Below are 15106 nucleotides of genomic sequence, written 5' to 3' on the forward strand. Positions count from 1 at the left end.
CTAGAGGTCACTCTGTACTTTCATTCTCCATGCTCATGTCATAAACCGGGCGTTTACGCAAAATGCCAGTGTGGCCTATTCGTGATGTGCTAATTTATTTGTGTTTCAACAAAGATAACTTGTGACATGTTATAATTATTAAATTGAAAGATGCCAAAATATATGAATGTTTTCCAAAAACGTATAAAGCAGGTGTTGAGCATAAATATGCGACTTTTATTTTTATCCACGCAAAGAGATGAGATTTATCAAAAATGTCTCATATTTATTTTGAGTTTTTTATTTTACTGAATAATGCACAAATTAACAACAGTGTTTTATAAAACCATATTTATTGTGACAGTATTGGTATGCCATACAAACCAAGAGCACATACTCATTTGTATAAAAACAACGATGCTTTGCTGCATCTTGAAAACTGAAAAACCTTAATACTGTAGTCAATTCAATCCAACTTGCTATGAACCTTCTAAACTCACTTACTGTAACCCAATGCAACTTTTACAGTACGGGAATTCAGACAAACTGACTGTGTCCACTTATCTAAAAACATAACTGTACATAAGAGATTACGCTTTATGTAAAGAAAAAAAAAAGGATGAAAATTTGCGAACCTTTATGTGCCTCGTGACGATGAGTCAAATGTCAGATGCGTGGCTCTGAATGCAACCCACATTAAGCTTGAGACCATTTACAATCTCAGACAGGTAGAAAATCCATTGACTCATCAACAGATGAGCCATATAAAGGTTCATTAGTAAGAAGCGTCATGCAGTAACTTTCCTTGCCCATCTCAGATTCGTGTTGAAACGAACTGCTGCCGACCTCATAGACCTGCGGTCTAGTTCCTGGCTGCAGGATGGGCTCCAGTGAAGCAGCCTGACCTAGCGGGTCAAAAGCTAGCTTTATATTTTCTCCTTGAAGTGAGGCTTAGCACAGATATATATCAGTTGTACGGAAATATAAAAGAGTGTAAAGGAAAAATACGCTAAACTAAAGGCCTAAAACATGCTTTATAAATTTAATAATGATATAAAAGGAAACCCAAAGCTTATTGAAATGAGCTTTGTGTCAGCAATGAGGCAGTTGGCAGAGCCTACTAGGTTTTGCAGTGTCTTATTACTGCTGCAAATGACTGGTGTCATAATTCCATGAACAAATAAATTCCTGTAGGTGTAAAGGGTGGTGTTGTCCTTTACTCAAAAATTATTGTAAGCAAGACATTTTGATGGGATTATCTGCAGTGCAATTCTGCACTGTTATTGTGATGGCCTCATTTCACAGTCGGACTGCTGTCTGTGTAAACCTTGCTTAATATGGACAATGATACAAAGCTATTATGATCACATTCAAAATGATGAATGATAAATAGAATTTTGCTACTGGCTGACCACAAGCAATTTTAATCTTTATCTGTATTATGATGACAATCAGTGCTGACTTGGTAAGGTCACACATGGTGTAGCTGAGAAGAGATGTTAGTCAGGACAATGTTAGTCACAAAACTGGAGCTGAAGCCATCGTCTATCTTTAGTCGCTCAAGGAAATCCACTCTTTTTTGTCAAGAATACAAATTGCCTGTTGCCTGTTGACATCAGTGCTCATTGTTTAACTTGTTAATGGTTCTGTACTCTTCATCTCTTGCTTAAATGAATGGCAGGATGGATCTTTAGACCTCTGCTTTGTTCTTGGAATGGTCCGCATGGGCCATACTCTCCTCATTCTCCTCCTCTTCCTCAGGTACCTGCAAAACACACACACCACATTTTTTCACTCGCACTACAAATACTGAATTGAGCAAAGTATGATGAAAAAGCAATGCTGATGCGGGTCAAATAGCATTTCCATGCAATTGTTGGCATTTGCTTTAATCCGCTTCTGATCTGACACAGGTGTGACGTAGTGTAGGACTAAACAACGAGCGACAGAACATTTAGGAAGTCAGAAGACAAAACTGTTGCATGATTGACAACTTCCATCTAGCCACCATTACCCAAACCACTTATTTTCTGAATTGTACTGATGTAGTAAACCTTATGTGTCTGATATGATATCTTGGCTACAACTTTTAAAATATAAAAGTATAAGGATACTCATCTATAAATTTCCATTCTGCACAGCATGGAACCAGAGATTAGATGGAGGCAGGAGATTGTTTGGGTATTCATACTTATTTGTAATTTATTTATATTTATATGTATTTATTTTTATATGTTATTTATTATTTATTTTTATACTTCATAGTTATATCTTATATTTATATTTATACTTGTTAGTTTTTCTTTACTAGAACATGAGTGTCTGTAATAGGACCCAATTTCCCCTCGGGGATGAATAAAGTATTGTGATTCTGATTCCTACCTCCCAGTATATAGAGTCATCAAAGCAGTTCTGGTCTGGAGGCTGTCCCCAGAACGGAAGCTTCATTATCAAACCTTAAATTCAGACAGAGATGAACAGTGATCATTGGGTAATGTCGATCGTGAGTTCAGGATGAGGTCCTGCTGCTAAAATTACTGAACATGAAATTTTGCCCAAATGGCAAAACATTTTTCAGAGAATAACTTCTACGTCACTTAATAATCGATAACAATTAAAAAAAAAAATCTCCACCCACCTGTGACCGCCCCTCCAACTAATGCAAATCCAAGGGATGAGGCCAAGGCAGCAGCTTGCATGGCAGGATCCCCACTGAAGAGAGGGAGGTAACGGAAAGTGAAGAGTTACAAACTGATGTTAGCTAGAGTCTAAAATGGTGGTTGGTATAAATGTGCATCTATGTGTTTGTGCATTTCAGACATGTGATTAATAAGAAGGCTCTTACTCTTTTTTCTTCAGAGCCACAGCCACTATGCCAGCCAAGCCCCCCAGGATGCCAGGCATGCCGTGCAGGTTGTGCACCCCGCAGGTGTCCTGGATGCCCAGGTTGTTTGCCAGGATGGGCTGCAGAAGAGAGAGAGGGGGGGGGGGATCAGCTTATCACCGCAACCACATGAGTGTCTACTTGAAGAGCTCTGGTCAGGTATGGCAATCATTCATTGTAGAAGTTGAACTTTTTTTCTTTCATTGCTACTGATGATTCTGAAAGCATTTTTTTTGGTCACTTTTTCCCAATGAATTATGCACCATCATCTAAGAAAGCATTCCAAATGCTTATTAAAATGGTTAAGCTTGCATCATTAATTTCCAGATCTTGAAATTACAAGTAAAACTATCACATCTGACAGTATTTGGAGGTTGCACCTCTCCGTTACACTCACACTTAGGTATTTGAAGCCCAGGGTGGAGATGATGCCGGCCACTAATCCAATTAGCATGGCCCCAAATGGCCCAATGCTCATGTCAGCACAAGTTCCAACGGCTACACCTCCAGCCAAGGTGGCGTTTTGAATGTGCACCTGGAGCATGTACAAGTACAAAACATTGATATGTGTGCAAAAGTTATTCAGAAATATACCGATATGTCTCTTCAAATGTGGGATCTTGGACTGACATCTCACCATGTCTAGCTTTCCTTTGTGTTCAACAAGGCTGGAGATGGCGTACGCCGACAGCACACAGGCAGCCAGAGATAAGTAGGTGTTGATCACAGCTGTGAGCTGGGTGAAGCCTGGGTCGGCAATGGCAGAATTGAAACTCGGCCAAAACATCCACAGGAACACTGTTCCTGTTGCCGAGAAGAAGAGATGCAGAATAGACGCAGATGTTCATATACAAATACGCAGAACAGAATCACCTTATTTTTGTAAAGAGAAATCCATTTTGTCGCAGCCAGTTTGATACAAATCAACAAAATGTACTAATAAATTACACAGCTCCATGAATAATATCTTCTTTCAATTAGTTATTGTTTGTAAATTATTATTATTATTATTATACAAATATGTTAGGAAACATATTAATACTATTGTTATACTAAAACTATACAAATGTGCTAAACTATGAATATATAACTAATAATATACTAATACTTATATACTTTACTAATTCTGTTGTACTATACTATTGTACTACTAGAGTTCACAAATTAATTAGCACTATATGAAAAATAAGGAGTAACATTGTGTGTTGTCAGCTGTTCTTTGAATAAAGATATGCATTTGGCATATATCACTTCCCCTTTTTTTCACCCATATCCTTTGTAGCCATCATTATCATCAAATACTGTTTTACAATAAGCACAACACAGGAGGCGCTATACGAAACTAAGTTGTTGTTGTTGTTGTTGGATGTGTACATCATTAATGTCGATGGGACAGAGTCATAGTGGCAGTGACTGAGACGTTCCAGTGAATCGATCACTGTGAGCACTGACAGATTATTTGACTCCACCAGGTGTCAGAGGTCAGATGTCTGGGGAATGCCAGAGATACCCTCTACAAAGGTAAAGGCTGTTAATGTATATCAGGCAGTTCAAAACAGTCAGCAGCAGCTGTGTTCTTAGTTTGGGTATACGTGTTTAGTTTGGATATATGTGTTCTTAGTTTGGGTATAGGTGTTAAGTTTGGATATATGTGTTCTTAGTTTGGGTATACGTGTTTAGTTTGGATATATGTGTTCTAGTTTGGATGTATGTGTTTAGTTTGGATATATGTGTTCTAGTTTGGATATATGTGTTTAGTTTGGATATATGTGTTCTAGTTTGGATATATGTGTTTAGTTTGGATATATGTGTTTAGTTTGGATATATGTATTTTTAGTTTGGATATATGTGTTAAGTTTGGATATATGTGTTCTAGTTTGGATATATGTATTCTTAGTTTGGATATATGTGTTCTCATTGGATATACGTGTTTAGTTTGGATATATGTGTTCTAGTTTGGATATATGTGTTTAGTTTGGATATATGTGTTCTAGTTTGGATATATGTGTTCAAGTTTGGATATATGTGTTCAAGTTTGGATATATGTGTTCTTGTAGTTTTTGGATATGTGTTTTTGTCTTTGTGTTGCACTGCGGGGGGCTGGGAGAAATGATATTTAGTTTCAAAGAGTTCCTGATTCCTGAGAGTTTGGTTTATGGTGTAAATGTCTCTCACCAATCATAGCAAAAAGATCAGAGTGATAAACGGATCCATCATTCTCATGTCCGTTTCGGAGAGCTGGTCGGTAAAGCACTCGAGCCACTGCCAAGCCAAAGTAGGCTCCAAAGGCGTGGATGATCATGGATGCTCCAACGTCATTCGCCTGGGAAGGTCGGATAAGACAGGTTGATACCAATAAATAACACCTTGGAGGCTGTTTCTTAGTGTTCTTCCCAGCCAATTCAGTCAAACAGCGTTCGAATCTACAAGTCCAGTAAATTTGGTTGAGAGATAAACATTGCTTAACCATATATTTCATCAGAGTTGGCCATGGCATTTTTTCTTCGTCTCAGTGTACTTACCTTCAGGACATTAGCCACCAGATGCTCATTGATGGAGAAGATGGTGATTTCCAGCACGGTCATGATGAGAAGCTGGACAGGACTGGTTTTACCCAGAACGGCACCGAAGGAGATCAGAACAGTGGCTGTGCTGAAGTCTGCATTAATTATTCTTTTCGTCAGGTGGAGAGGGAAAAACAAATGCAGGAAAAATTAGAGAGGGGAGAGATGTGTGACAGGACAAACAGGGACAGGTATTAACACAACACTAGATTGTTTGACCATTTAAGAGTCATGACAGTGTTATGATCACAGACCACTTTCTCTTTTATAACTCTTCTGTCAGGGCATGATTGTTGGAGAATGTGGATTTATGACACAGAAGTCATCATTTCAAATCTCAAACCTGTCTGGAAAATCTGTCTGATCGAGCAACACTCTGAAAAACCCTCAACAGCTACGTCTTAGACGCCTGCAAGCGAAGTGCTTAACACCTCTCAGGTTCTTGAGTCAAACAGTAGCTAGATGTGAATGCGTGGACCTAATGGCTGAGTGTTGCTGAAAGGAGTGGCAATCGCCATCCCTTAACGAAAAGAGTTTTTTTTTTTTTTTAGAAAAAGACGGTGGTCTATGGGACATACTTGAAAATGTTGACTTTGATCTTGCCGTCCGTCAGATGCCAGATGCCCTGCGTGAAGAGGCCCCACTGCAGGCCAAAGGCGGCCAGGAGTAAGTTGAGACCCACACTGCTGAAACCATATCGCTTCAGGAAGGTCATCAGGAACCCAAAGCCAATGAAGATCATCACATGGACATCCTGAAACACTGGACACAGGAGAGAGGACAGGTCAGGTCAACACTGTCTTCACGGATATATAACCAAGTCCAGTTGCACTTGATTCAATTCCTTTGGATGCTGTGATCACAGAGTCTTGGTGTGTCATGCGACCTCCAGGCTGTAGTGCTCGAGTATGGACTCGGTCTCGAGTCCACATTTTGAGGATCTCAGTCGTGGTCTCAGACTTTGACAACTGGAGATGATTATTCAAGATGAATGCAAGACTCCATTTTTATTTTTGAAAATAATGTCAAACATGTCTTGGGGAGAGAAATGAAATGCAATCTAGTCTAATTTCTTACTTTTTAATGTACTATGAGCTTATGTCTCTGAAACACTGGAAAATTGGAATCGAAAACATTCTTTCCTTGGAGGGAAAACAGCCCATATTATAGTGTGGTGAAGCTGTGACTATTACAGTGATGGTAGACTACTACAGTTACCCGACATGGTGGAATGAGGGCATGCACCCTCTTCACACAAGTTGTGGCCCCATTGGTCTTGACTCAGACTTGGCCCCCTAAAGACTTATACTGAACTCTGTCTTGCCTTGGGTAGTCTTGGCTACATGATTAGCACCCCCTGGTGTAACCTCAATGAAATGTTGATGAGAAAGTGAATGACATAAGTTGCCCCACAATATCTCACGCTGTCATAGATTTGGATTTTTACATCACTACAAGAGTAAAAGTTTAAGTCTTTTCACAGGCCGTGTTTTTTATCCCCGCCAGGCCGTAGCCTGGAGGGGATTATATATTTGGTCGTGCGTGTGTGTGTGTTTGTGTGTGTGTGTCCGCAGCTAATCTTGCAAACTACTGGACCTATTAATCTAATTTTTTTGTTATGTACACAGTTTTGACTGTATGATGAAGATCTTCTCGTGGTGGCGATGATTAAAAACCTTTGAAAAACGTTTGTTCGCGCTACCGCCGCTCCCTCTCTTCATTCACTCTCTAGCTCACCCGTCTCTCTCTCTCTCTCTCTCTCTTTCTCATGTGAATCCAGAGCTGACCTGACTGTCGTTTTCCTGAAGATCAGTAAAGGCAGAGCTATGACCAAAGGAGTCGCACAGCAAACCTTTTCTTTATGGAAAGTGCAAGTTCATGTCAGACTTGGTTGCATTCGTGCAAGGCTGCGCCTAGGCGGCTGCACATCCACAAACTGACGGGCAAAACGTTTAATTATGTAGATTTTTTTTAGCTTTAGCGCTGCATATTTAAATTCAGTGAAGGATGAATCATTTCATCTGGACACAACGTTTATTGACAGAAACGTTTCATCACTCATCTAAGTGACCTCTTCAGAAGATGAACTGATTCAACTTTCGTTGCTTTTCTTACCTGGATTATTGCGCATTTATAAATGAATATTAAACACGTTTTTTCCATATTTCACATTCAGTCGACTTGGATGGTGCACAAAAGTCTAATAATGGCGGGAAAAACACTGGTTTGTCTGTCCGTGTGTGTGTATCTGTTTGCTACTAATCTCTCATACTACTGGGCCTGTCAGCCTAATAACATTTGTGCACAGTTATGACTGTATGATCAAGGACTTCCTGTGGTTGCGATGATTCAAAACCCTTGAAAAATCTGTTTTGTACCGCAATTGAGTGCTAACCCCTCAGCTGGCTTGTTACCTAAGTCTGAGCACGGGAGAAGAAGAGATACGCCTGGTGGAGATGAGTGCACTCTTCTAGTTGTCTTTGTGTTTCATCCACTAGTGAAGGGACTGCAGGGTAGCTGTCCCCCTAAGAAGGGCTGCATTGTAAACCCTGACCTGCTGAATGGCAAAGCAATTCCATGAAACATTAATTGGTATTCTGGGGAAACATCCCTGCTGATCTTGTTGGGTTTATAGTCTTGTGGTGCTCCATTATCTCCACATGATCTGAATAAGTCTAAACTTGTTATGTTTTAGGGCACATTTAACATGCTCTTCACTGTTAGCTTCAGTTGGTAGCAAGACACATCCCCTCAGCAGAACGCCCGAAGGTTCTCACTTTGTTGTACCCGTCTGGATAAAAGCTCTTTAATGTGGATATAGCATGTAACCTGACACCAGGATGAGCGTGGAAGCTCATTTGGAAACGTGCAAGCCTGCAGAGGCTGCACGTCTCGGGGAAAAATCCCGATTCTCAGGAAATGTAGCTCCCGATCCTTAAAAGCTGTTAGTGTCGATAGGTTGAGGCCCCGCATCTGGAAAATGCATCAAGATCTAGGTGTGCACAGAACAGAAAACAATAGGTGCAATTTCCCCGGTGTTCAATACACAGGAGGTTACTCAGTCTGGATAAGTGTTACCCAGCAGCCGCCTGCAAGAACAAAAAAGTGTTTGTTATATGGATCCTGTCTTATATAACGTTGCATGTCCCATGGACACCTTTACCCAAAGTGAATTTAGGAGTGCATTACTATTTTGTATTTGTGGCCCCAGTTGGGAACGGGCCTGTAACCCATAGTACCAGTGCGTTCTATTGGTTTGAGCTTTGAAGGGCTATAAATCCCGTTTCCCTCTTTAGTGTTTCCATCTGGAGCTTTGGTCTGACTATGACGTAACTAGAATAAAGGTGAAATATGTACTGATTGTACATAGATTTTTTTTTTGCTGTCGCAACACTTTCCCAACTTCTGGTGTATATTTGGTGTCCCGAGTTGTCTGTCATAAGATGTCATAGGCTATTATAACTCATTCGTTGCTGTTCACTCCCATCTATTAACAAAACACAGAACACAAGTCTACTCCAGTTACCCGTTTTATCAAATTCAGAGCTGTAATCAAAGTCACATATTTACAGTTTATAGTATACAGTAGTCTTTTCAGCCAAACTACTGTATAACCATTTAGAGTAAAAGTAATTTCCTGAGGCTTATTATCCAATATGTCTGGAGTAGTACCAAAGATTAAAATGTAATATTTTGTTGGTATTTTGTCCATCATGAATTTAAGTTGCTTATGGGTGGGTTTAAATTTGACTAAGCAATCGTGTTTTTTGAATGAAGATCTTCAGTTATTAAATATTGTTATTTTATTCTTTTAATTCATTGTGTGAGGTGTTGCTGAACATTAGCGTGGGAAGAGGTGGAGTGGGGGGTGGGGGGCTGAAGCTCCCTCTAGTGATGGCTACAGCCCCCCTCCCCCAGTAGTGGCAGGTGACTGTCTAACATCTTGGACCCAACAGTATGCCTAACTTTTCCTAATGTGCAAATGCAAAAATAAACAAATAAATAAATAAAAATAAAGCATACCTTTATTTTAAACAGTGGGCTAGGGCTGTGTAAAGTGAGTAAACACTCCATTCCAAATCTGCTACACATGCACCTTACAAGCAAAACAATGACGTCATGCTGCGGCGACCGGGGGAGGCGGTCGTTCTGACTGTCGGTGGTTCTGCGCTGGGGGGAGCGCAATGGCTGATGGGACTGTTAATGTTAGATTTAAAATTGTGTTTTAATGATGTGGCATTCATGTTGTGGTTATTCTTGTGTTGTTGTTTTGGGGGTTCGACTCAGACTAAGTAGGAGACCGTTTACTGACTAACTGACTATAGGACCGTGACTGGGACTGATGTCGCCTCTTGTGACATGGGGGGGGGGACTCGTTATGTTCTGGCTAGTGTGAATAAAAGAGCACTCCTGTAGTCATACGGTGTATGGGGGCACAGGAGTTGCGATTATAAAGACATCGCTGCCTCTCGACCCATTCTTCCACACTGGCTCGCCACAATACGTTTCATTTTAGTTGGCAGCCCCCCCACTTAAAACATCTTCCTGCGTACCTGGCCTGTACGTTGTAATGAGTTGGTGGAGAAAAGAAGTGTGGTTGCTAAGTTAGATATAGTGCACACTGATAGTCAGTCGTAAACATTATTTCATATTCAGGATCTTGGACCTAACATGAAACTTAAACTGGATCTCAACAAAAATACAACAACAATAAGAAAGACTTGGCGGAAGGGTGACGGTATCTAGTCTGACCTACTTCTCTGCAGATGTGTTGGCGACAACCTGTAGGCCTTGCAAGCTGCCCTCTGACCTTTAACCCCTCCAGCTCTCAGCTGGACAGACTGTCAGCAGGACTATAACCTTTCTGTGTGTGTGTGTGTGTTTGGAGTGAGATGGGGGTAAATGCTGCTGAATTTCAACTAAAATAACCAAAATGTGATAAGCCAGTTTTCCTTTTAGCAAACACTTTGATTTGTTAACTTAATAAAAGTGCCCTGCAAACTAACAGCATGCCAACACAATGTACATTACTTGTTTGTTGTGTCAGGTCCGAGGGTCTGAACTCGGGGTTATCGAGGGGGCAGAGACCCCCGAGACCCCTCGTGGTTTGAACTATAATTAAAACACATTTTACTTGAGGAATGCAGGTGGGATGGAGGAGCGTATTTGGATGGCGGCCACAGTGGCTGGCACTGCGCCCCAGATGTTAGGTAATGTTTCGGTGATCCTCAAAACCCCCATGGGCCACAGCAAGTCTGTGAGGTTGGGATGTTACAGTCAAGCTTCCACTGTTACTAGCACAGAGGATAATACTTCATTCCACATCTCTCTTTTTTTAATTGCAATTTGGTGTTAGTAAGAGCAAGTGACTTCCCTGTCTTGATGTTATCATTCTGCAAATTAGCTCCTCAAGGTCATTTTTTTCCCCTTAACAAATTTCATTGAATCCTCCTCTTCAGTATTTTATTAGAATAGGGGCCCAATGATTTGCTCCGCATTGCATTTTTAAATGACTAATTCGCTGCTGATGAAGCCATGATACTTTTGACCCCCACTGGGCCACATTCCTCTGCTTAATTCCCTCGCTTTGAACCTATAATAAAAGTCATCTGGCAGGCGCGACATGTATGGAGACGGCTCCCTGTGCAACAAGCATCTGATAGATTTTATTCAAACTAACTTAGATTTCATTACTCATTCACTGATCAGTCGATATCGGAAACCTGGAAGAGATTATGTTCCTATTTCCAAATGCTGTGGAACCTCCTTTTCATTCTTTAACTGATTTGAATGCAATGTAAAGGTCCAATGGAGAAATGAACAATACATATGTACAATAATAATATAATATATAATGTATATATTATTATATAATATAAAAAAATTATATATATGTGGGTGTAACGAGCATGGATGAGTAGACTCGCTAGCCAGTTGGCTAACGGGTCAGACCCTTTAGTTGACTGGTTAGCGCAGTCACCTGTGGCGCGGGAGACCCGGGTTTGCATCTTGGCTGCCCCCTGAATTTGCTACATTACCCCCTTCCTTCAGGAAGCGCTTCCCCAAGGGGGGGGGGGTAGTGTAACAACCACGAATGACTAGACTCGCTAGCCCTTGGCTAACGGGTCGGACCCTCCAAATGTAATGAATTCAGGAGGCAGCCAAGATGCGAACCCGGGTCTCCTGCACCACGGGCGACTGCGCTAACCAGACAACTAAAGGGCCCGACCCGTTAGCCAACCGGCTAGCGAGTCTACTCATTTGTGGTCATTATGTGGGGAAAACCTCTCTAGTTTTGCGACACAAATGAAATTACTATGGGCTACAAATTGGCACGGTGGCGCAGTGGTTAGCGCTGTCGCCTCACAGCAAGAAGGTTCTGGGTTCAAACCCTGGGGTTGTCTAACCTTGGGGGTCATCTCAGATCATCCTCTGTGCATGTTCTCCCCGTGTCTGCGGTGTGTTTTCTTCGGGTACTCCGGTTTCCTCCCACAGTCCATTTACATGTAGGTCAGGTGAATCGGCCGTACTAAATTGTTCCTATGTGTGAACGTGTGGGCCCTGTGATGGACTGGCGGCCTGTCCGGGATGTTTCCCCGCCTGCTGCCCAATGACTGTGGGATAAGTCGCTTGGATAAACGATGGATGGATGCATGTTAGGTTTAATACTCCTGTCTGTGCCCTTGACCAAGGCATGGCAAGACAAACTGGAGTTGGTCCCCGGGTGCTGCACAGCGGCTGCCCACTGCCTCTAGCTATACAGCTAGGATGGGTTAAATGCAGAGCGAAATTTCCCTACGGGGATAAATAAAGTATCTCAAAATCAAATAAATACCAAAAAAAAAAATAGATTACAGGGTAATTCATGTGACAACAATCACCCAATCTGAAGTCTTCTTTAGTGGAAGCCACGCTCAGTCTGAGTGGTGACCACCGGGCTAATCATGAGCAGTCACACCTGCCCCACCCATTCATAAGCAGACGTCCATATTGTACAGCAGCAACATGTTTCTGCTTCTGTCTCGATACAGATAACAACCACAACTCTCAAACTACCAAGAAACCACCAACGATACTCAATATTCCATCATTTTTACCAACGTCAGTTAAATGAATTAGCAAAATACGAGAGCCTCGAAGCATCTGTTTCCTCTTTATCCTGACAAGTATTGATGACTTGTAAACTTGCAAGCAAGCACACAGCTCTAAAACTAATATAATACAGTGGAAGAGAAAAAAAAACATATACCCTTGCTCCATTCACTATATCTTCACTATGTCTGCATCTGTTGCAAACTGTGTGCACAAACCTCAAGACCAAGACCCCTGACTCTGTAATACTGCTACTGTCTTAGTAGTTTCTGTACTGTGTGTGTGTGTGTGTGTGTGTGTGTGTGTGTGTGTGTGTGTGTGTTTGTGCATGTGTGTGTGTGAATGAGTAGCTGATGACACATACAAGCGGGACCCCATGACTCCTCTTATTGCTCTCAGCAGACCTGTTCTGAAGACGCTATTTCAACCAATTAACACCGGCGGCTGCCTTCTATTTCTATGAATAGCAATTTCCGCCCAAAAACAGAATTACCTTCATTTACATTATTTTACATTGCTTCCATCAATATTGGCCAACATCTGTCGCAGCGATAACAACCAGCGAATCGTGCTGCTATCTGTAAGGACATTCAAACGATCCCCTCCTGCTGTTTTAAAACAAGTTTTATCAGCATTGCGGAAAAAAAAGCCATGAATACATTGTCAATGTATTGACAGTGTCCATAAGGCTGGAACTTAAATCAATGTGAGTGGATCTAACCACAGACAGAATTGTTGCACAATGACCTAGTTTATTTAGGTCTGGTTTTGTCTATTTCTAGCTTTAAGAAAGCCTTGTCAGTGTTCACAAACATAACCTGAACCGTCCAAGGCTTTGGCCATTACCATGTTGGAATTCTGTCTTTGGGTGGATTTTTGCTTTCAGTTGACAGTAAATTGGTGCTCTGGAACACTGTCAGTTCTCAAACCAATTAACAACCATAACCATCTAACCAATGACACTGCCCGAAAACAATAAACTAGAGAGTGTGCCTGCTGCTTGGTGCCCTCATAGCTGGAAAAGTACAAGTCGTACGGAGAAAATGTTTTCACAATGAGCACCACAAGGCTTCAGTGAAGCCGCTGGTGTATTATATGTGTACCTACTGTTTACGGTTCAGGAGCCATCGCAGTTTATAAACTGCCATCATCTCTGTTTTGGACAAGAACTTCAGAGCTCTGTTTAACATGGCAGTCTATGGGAGCTTTGGTCAGCACGCTCCGTGCTTGGAGGCAATTAATTAGAAAATCACAAGTCACATCACAATGAGAGTCACACTGGTTGAGAGAGGACATGTTTCTCTACGTTTTGATGCATACATTGTCCCCGGCGGTTGGAAATTGTGGGAATTAAAAGAGGTTAAAAGAGTTGTTTTGGAGGAAAATGTTCAGGGATGGCAGAGTGTGGGTCATGTGACGCAATCTAGCTCCCCACATTCCACCCAATATGCACCTATTATAAACTCTGAAACAGTCTCAAGGATAACATTTAAACTACGATTTCGCAAAAACCGTACTAGACATCACAATATAGATTTAGCTCTTCAAATTCTGAAGTCTTGTGACTCGTTCAAAGTTTCAACCATGTTTTTACGTTAATCTATGACAAAGTAAATTGGCCCTTAAGAGGGTTGGGTTTGATAATTTTCCCATAATTTTCTACAGGAAATTTTTCTTGCAAGTTTCGTCGCCATGGTTACTCAAATCGCTAAGAAAAATTGCGTTTTGTTTTTTTCTTTCTTTCCTCAAAACTGCGGGACTAGTTACGTGGTGAAGTTTGGACGGAAGAACAATAATAATAGGTATTGGAATAAGTAGGATAATAATGTGTCTACTTTGCACAGCAGGCACATACTTAATGAGTCATCTATTCCACATCTGTCCCCATCCCTCTACCCCCAAACCATCTAACTCCTCAAATGCAGAAACATGGAGTGAAATGGCACCCCTCCATTCAGTGAGGGGTCCCAGACAGACTTACTGGGGTAGAGGGCCATGGGATCCTGTGGCTCATGGTGACTGCTATTGTGGTCTTGTTCATGACCATGGCCCTCGCCGTCATCATAGACCACAAACACTGCAAAGAGGATGATGGTGATAATCTCCAAAATCAAGGCCAAAATAGGGAACTTCAGCCTCATGTTGGTGGAATATGCAGGCATCCTGAGATCAGATTCCAGATTCCCTTCTTGTTCTATCTGTCTGCCTGTCTATCTAGCTATCTGTCTGTCTGTCTGTCTCTGGCTCTCCCTATCTCTGACACACACACACACACACACACTTTCTCCCCCTCTGTGTATTTCTTATGGCAGTTGTACGTTTGCAAAGGGAGGGAAGAAAGTGGTGTCTGGTTTTAAGTTGGTTAAGATTTCATTGTGACCAATGACAGGACAGAGCAGTGGGGCCCAGCTGGTTGACTCCCCCCATTTGCACTTTGCTCACGGGGATGGGTTTCCTCTCAGGGCACCGCTAACTCTGTTTCAAAGAGGGGATAAAACAAAACATTGGCTAAATACATTGTAATGACACCCACCAGCAGATAGGCATGAGTGAACTACTTAATGGGCTTTTTCCACCTCATTTTTCA

The 15106-nt window shown here is 41.6% G+C and overlaps 1 protein-coding gene across 1 annotated transcript; it reads right to left on the reverse strand.

The window, feature by feature from the left end:
• Positions 1 to 318: 318 nt before the first annotated feature.
• On the reverse strand, positions 319 to 14825 carry rhag (Rh associated glycoprotein). The gene is made up of 10 exons (XM_056294973.1): positions 14501 to 14825; positions 6006 to 6189; positions 5386 to 5536; positions 5039 to 5186; positions 3501 to 3667; positions 3261 to 3398; positions 2825 to 2943; positions 2618 to 2691; positions 2362 to 2435; positions 319 to 1744 (listed from the first exon to the last, which is right to left on the reverse strand). Exons 1-10 carry the CDS (start codon positions 14679 to 14681, stop codon positions 1670 to 1672), a joined length of 1311 nt encoding a protein of 436 aa, XP_056150948.1. The 5' UTR covers positions 14682 to 14825; the 3' UTR covers positions 319 to 1669.
• Between the last annotated feature and the right edge of the window lie 281 nt (positions 14826 to 15106).

This window comes from Lampris incognitus, chromosome 15 (genome assembly GCF_029633865.1).
Source record: "Lampris incognitus isolate fLamInc1 chromosome 15, fLamInc1.hap2, whole genome shotgun sequence".
Taxonomy (NCBI): Eukaryota; Metazoa; Chordata; class Actinopteri; order Lampriformes; family Lampridae; genus Lampris; species Lampris incognitus.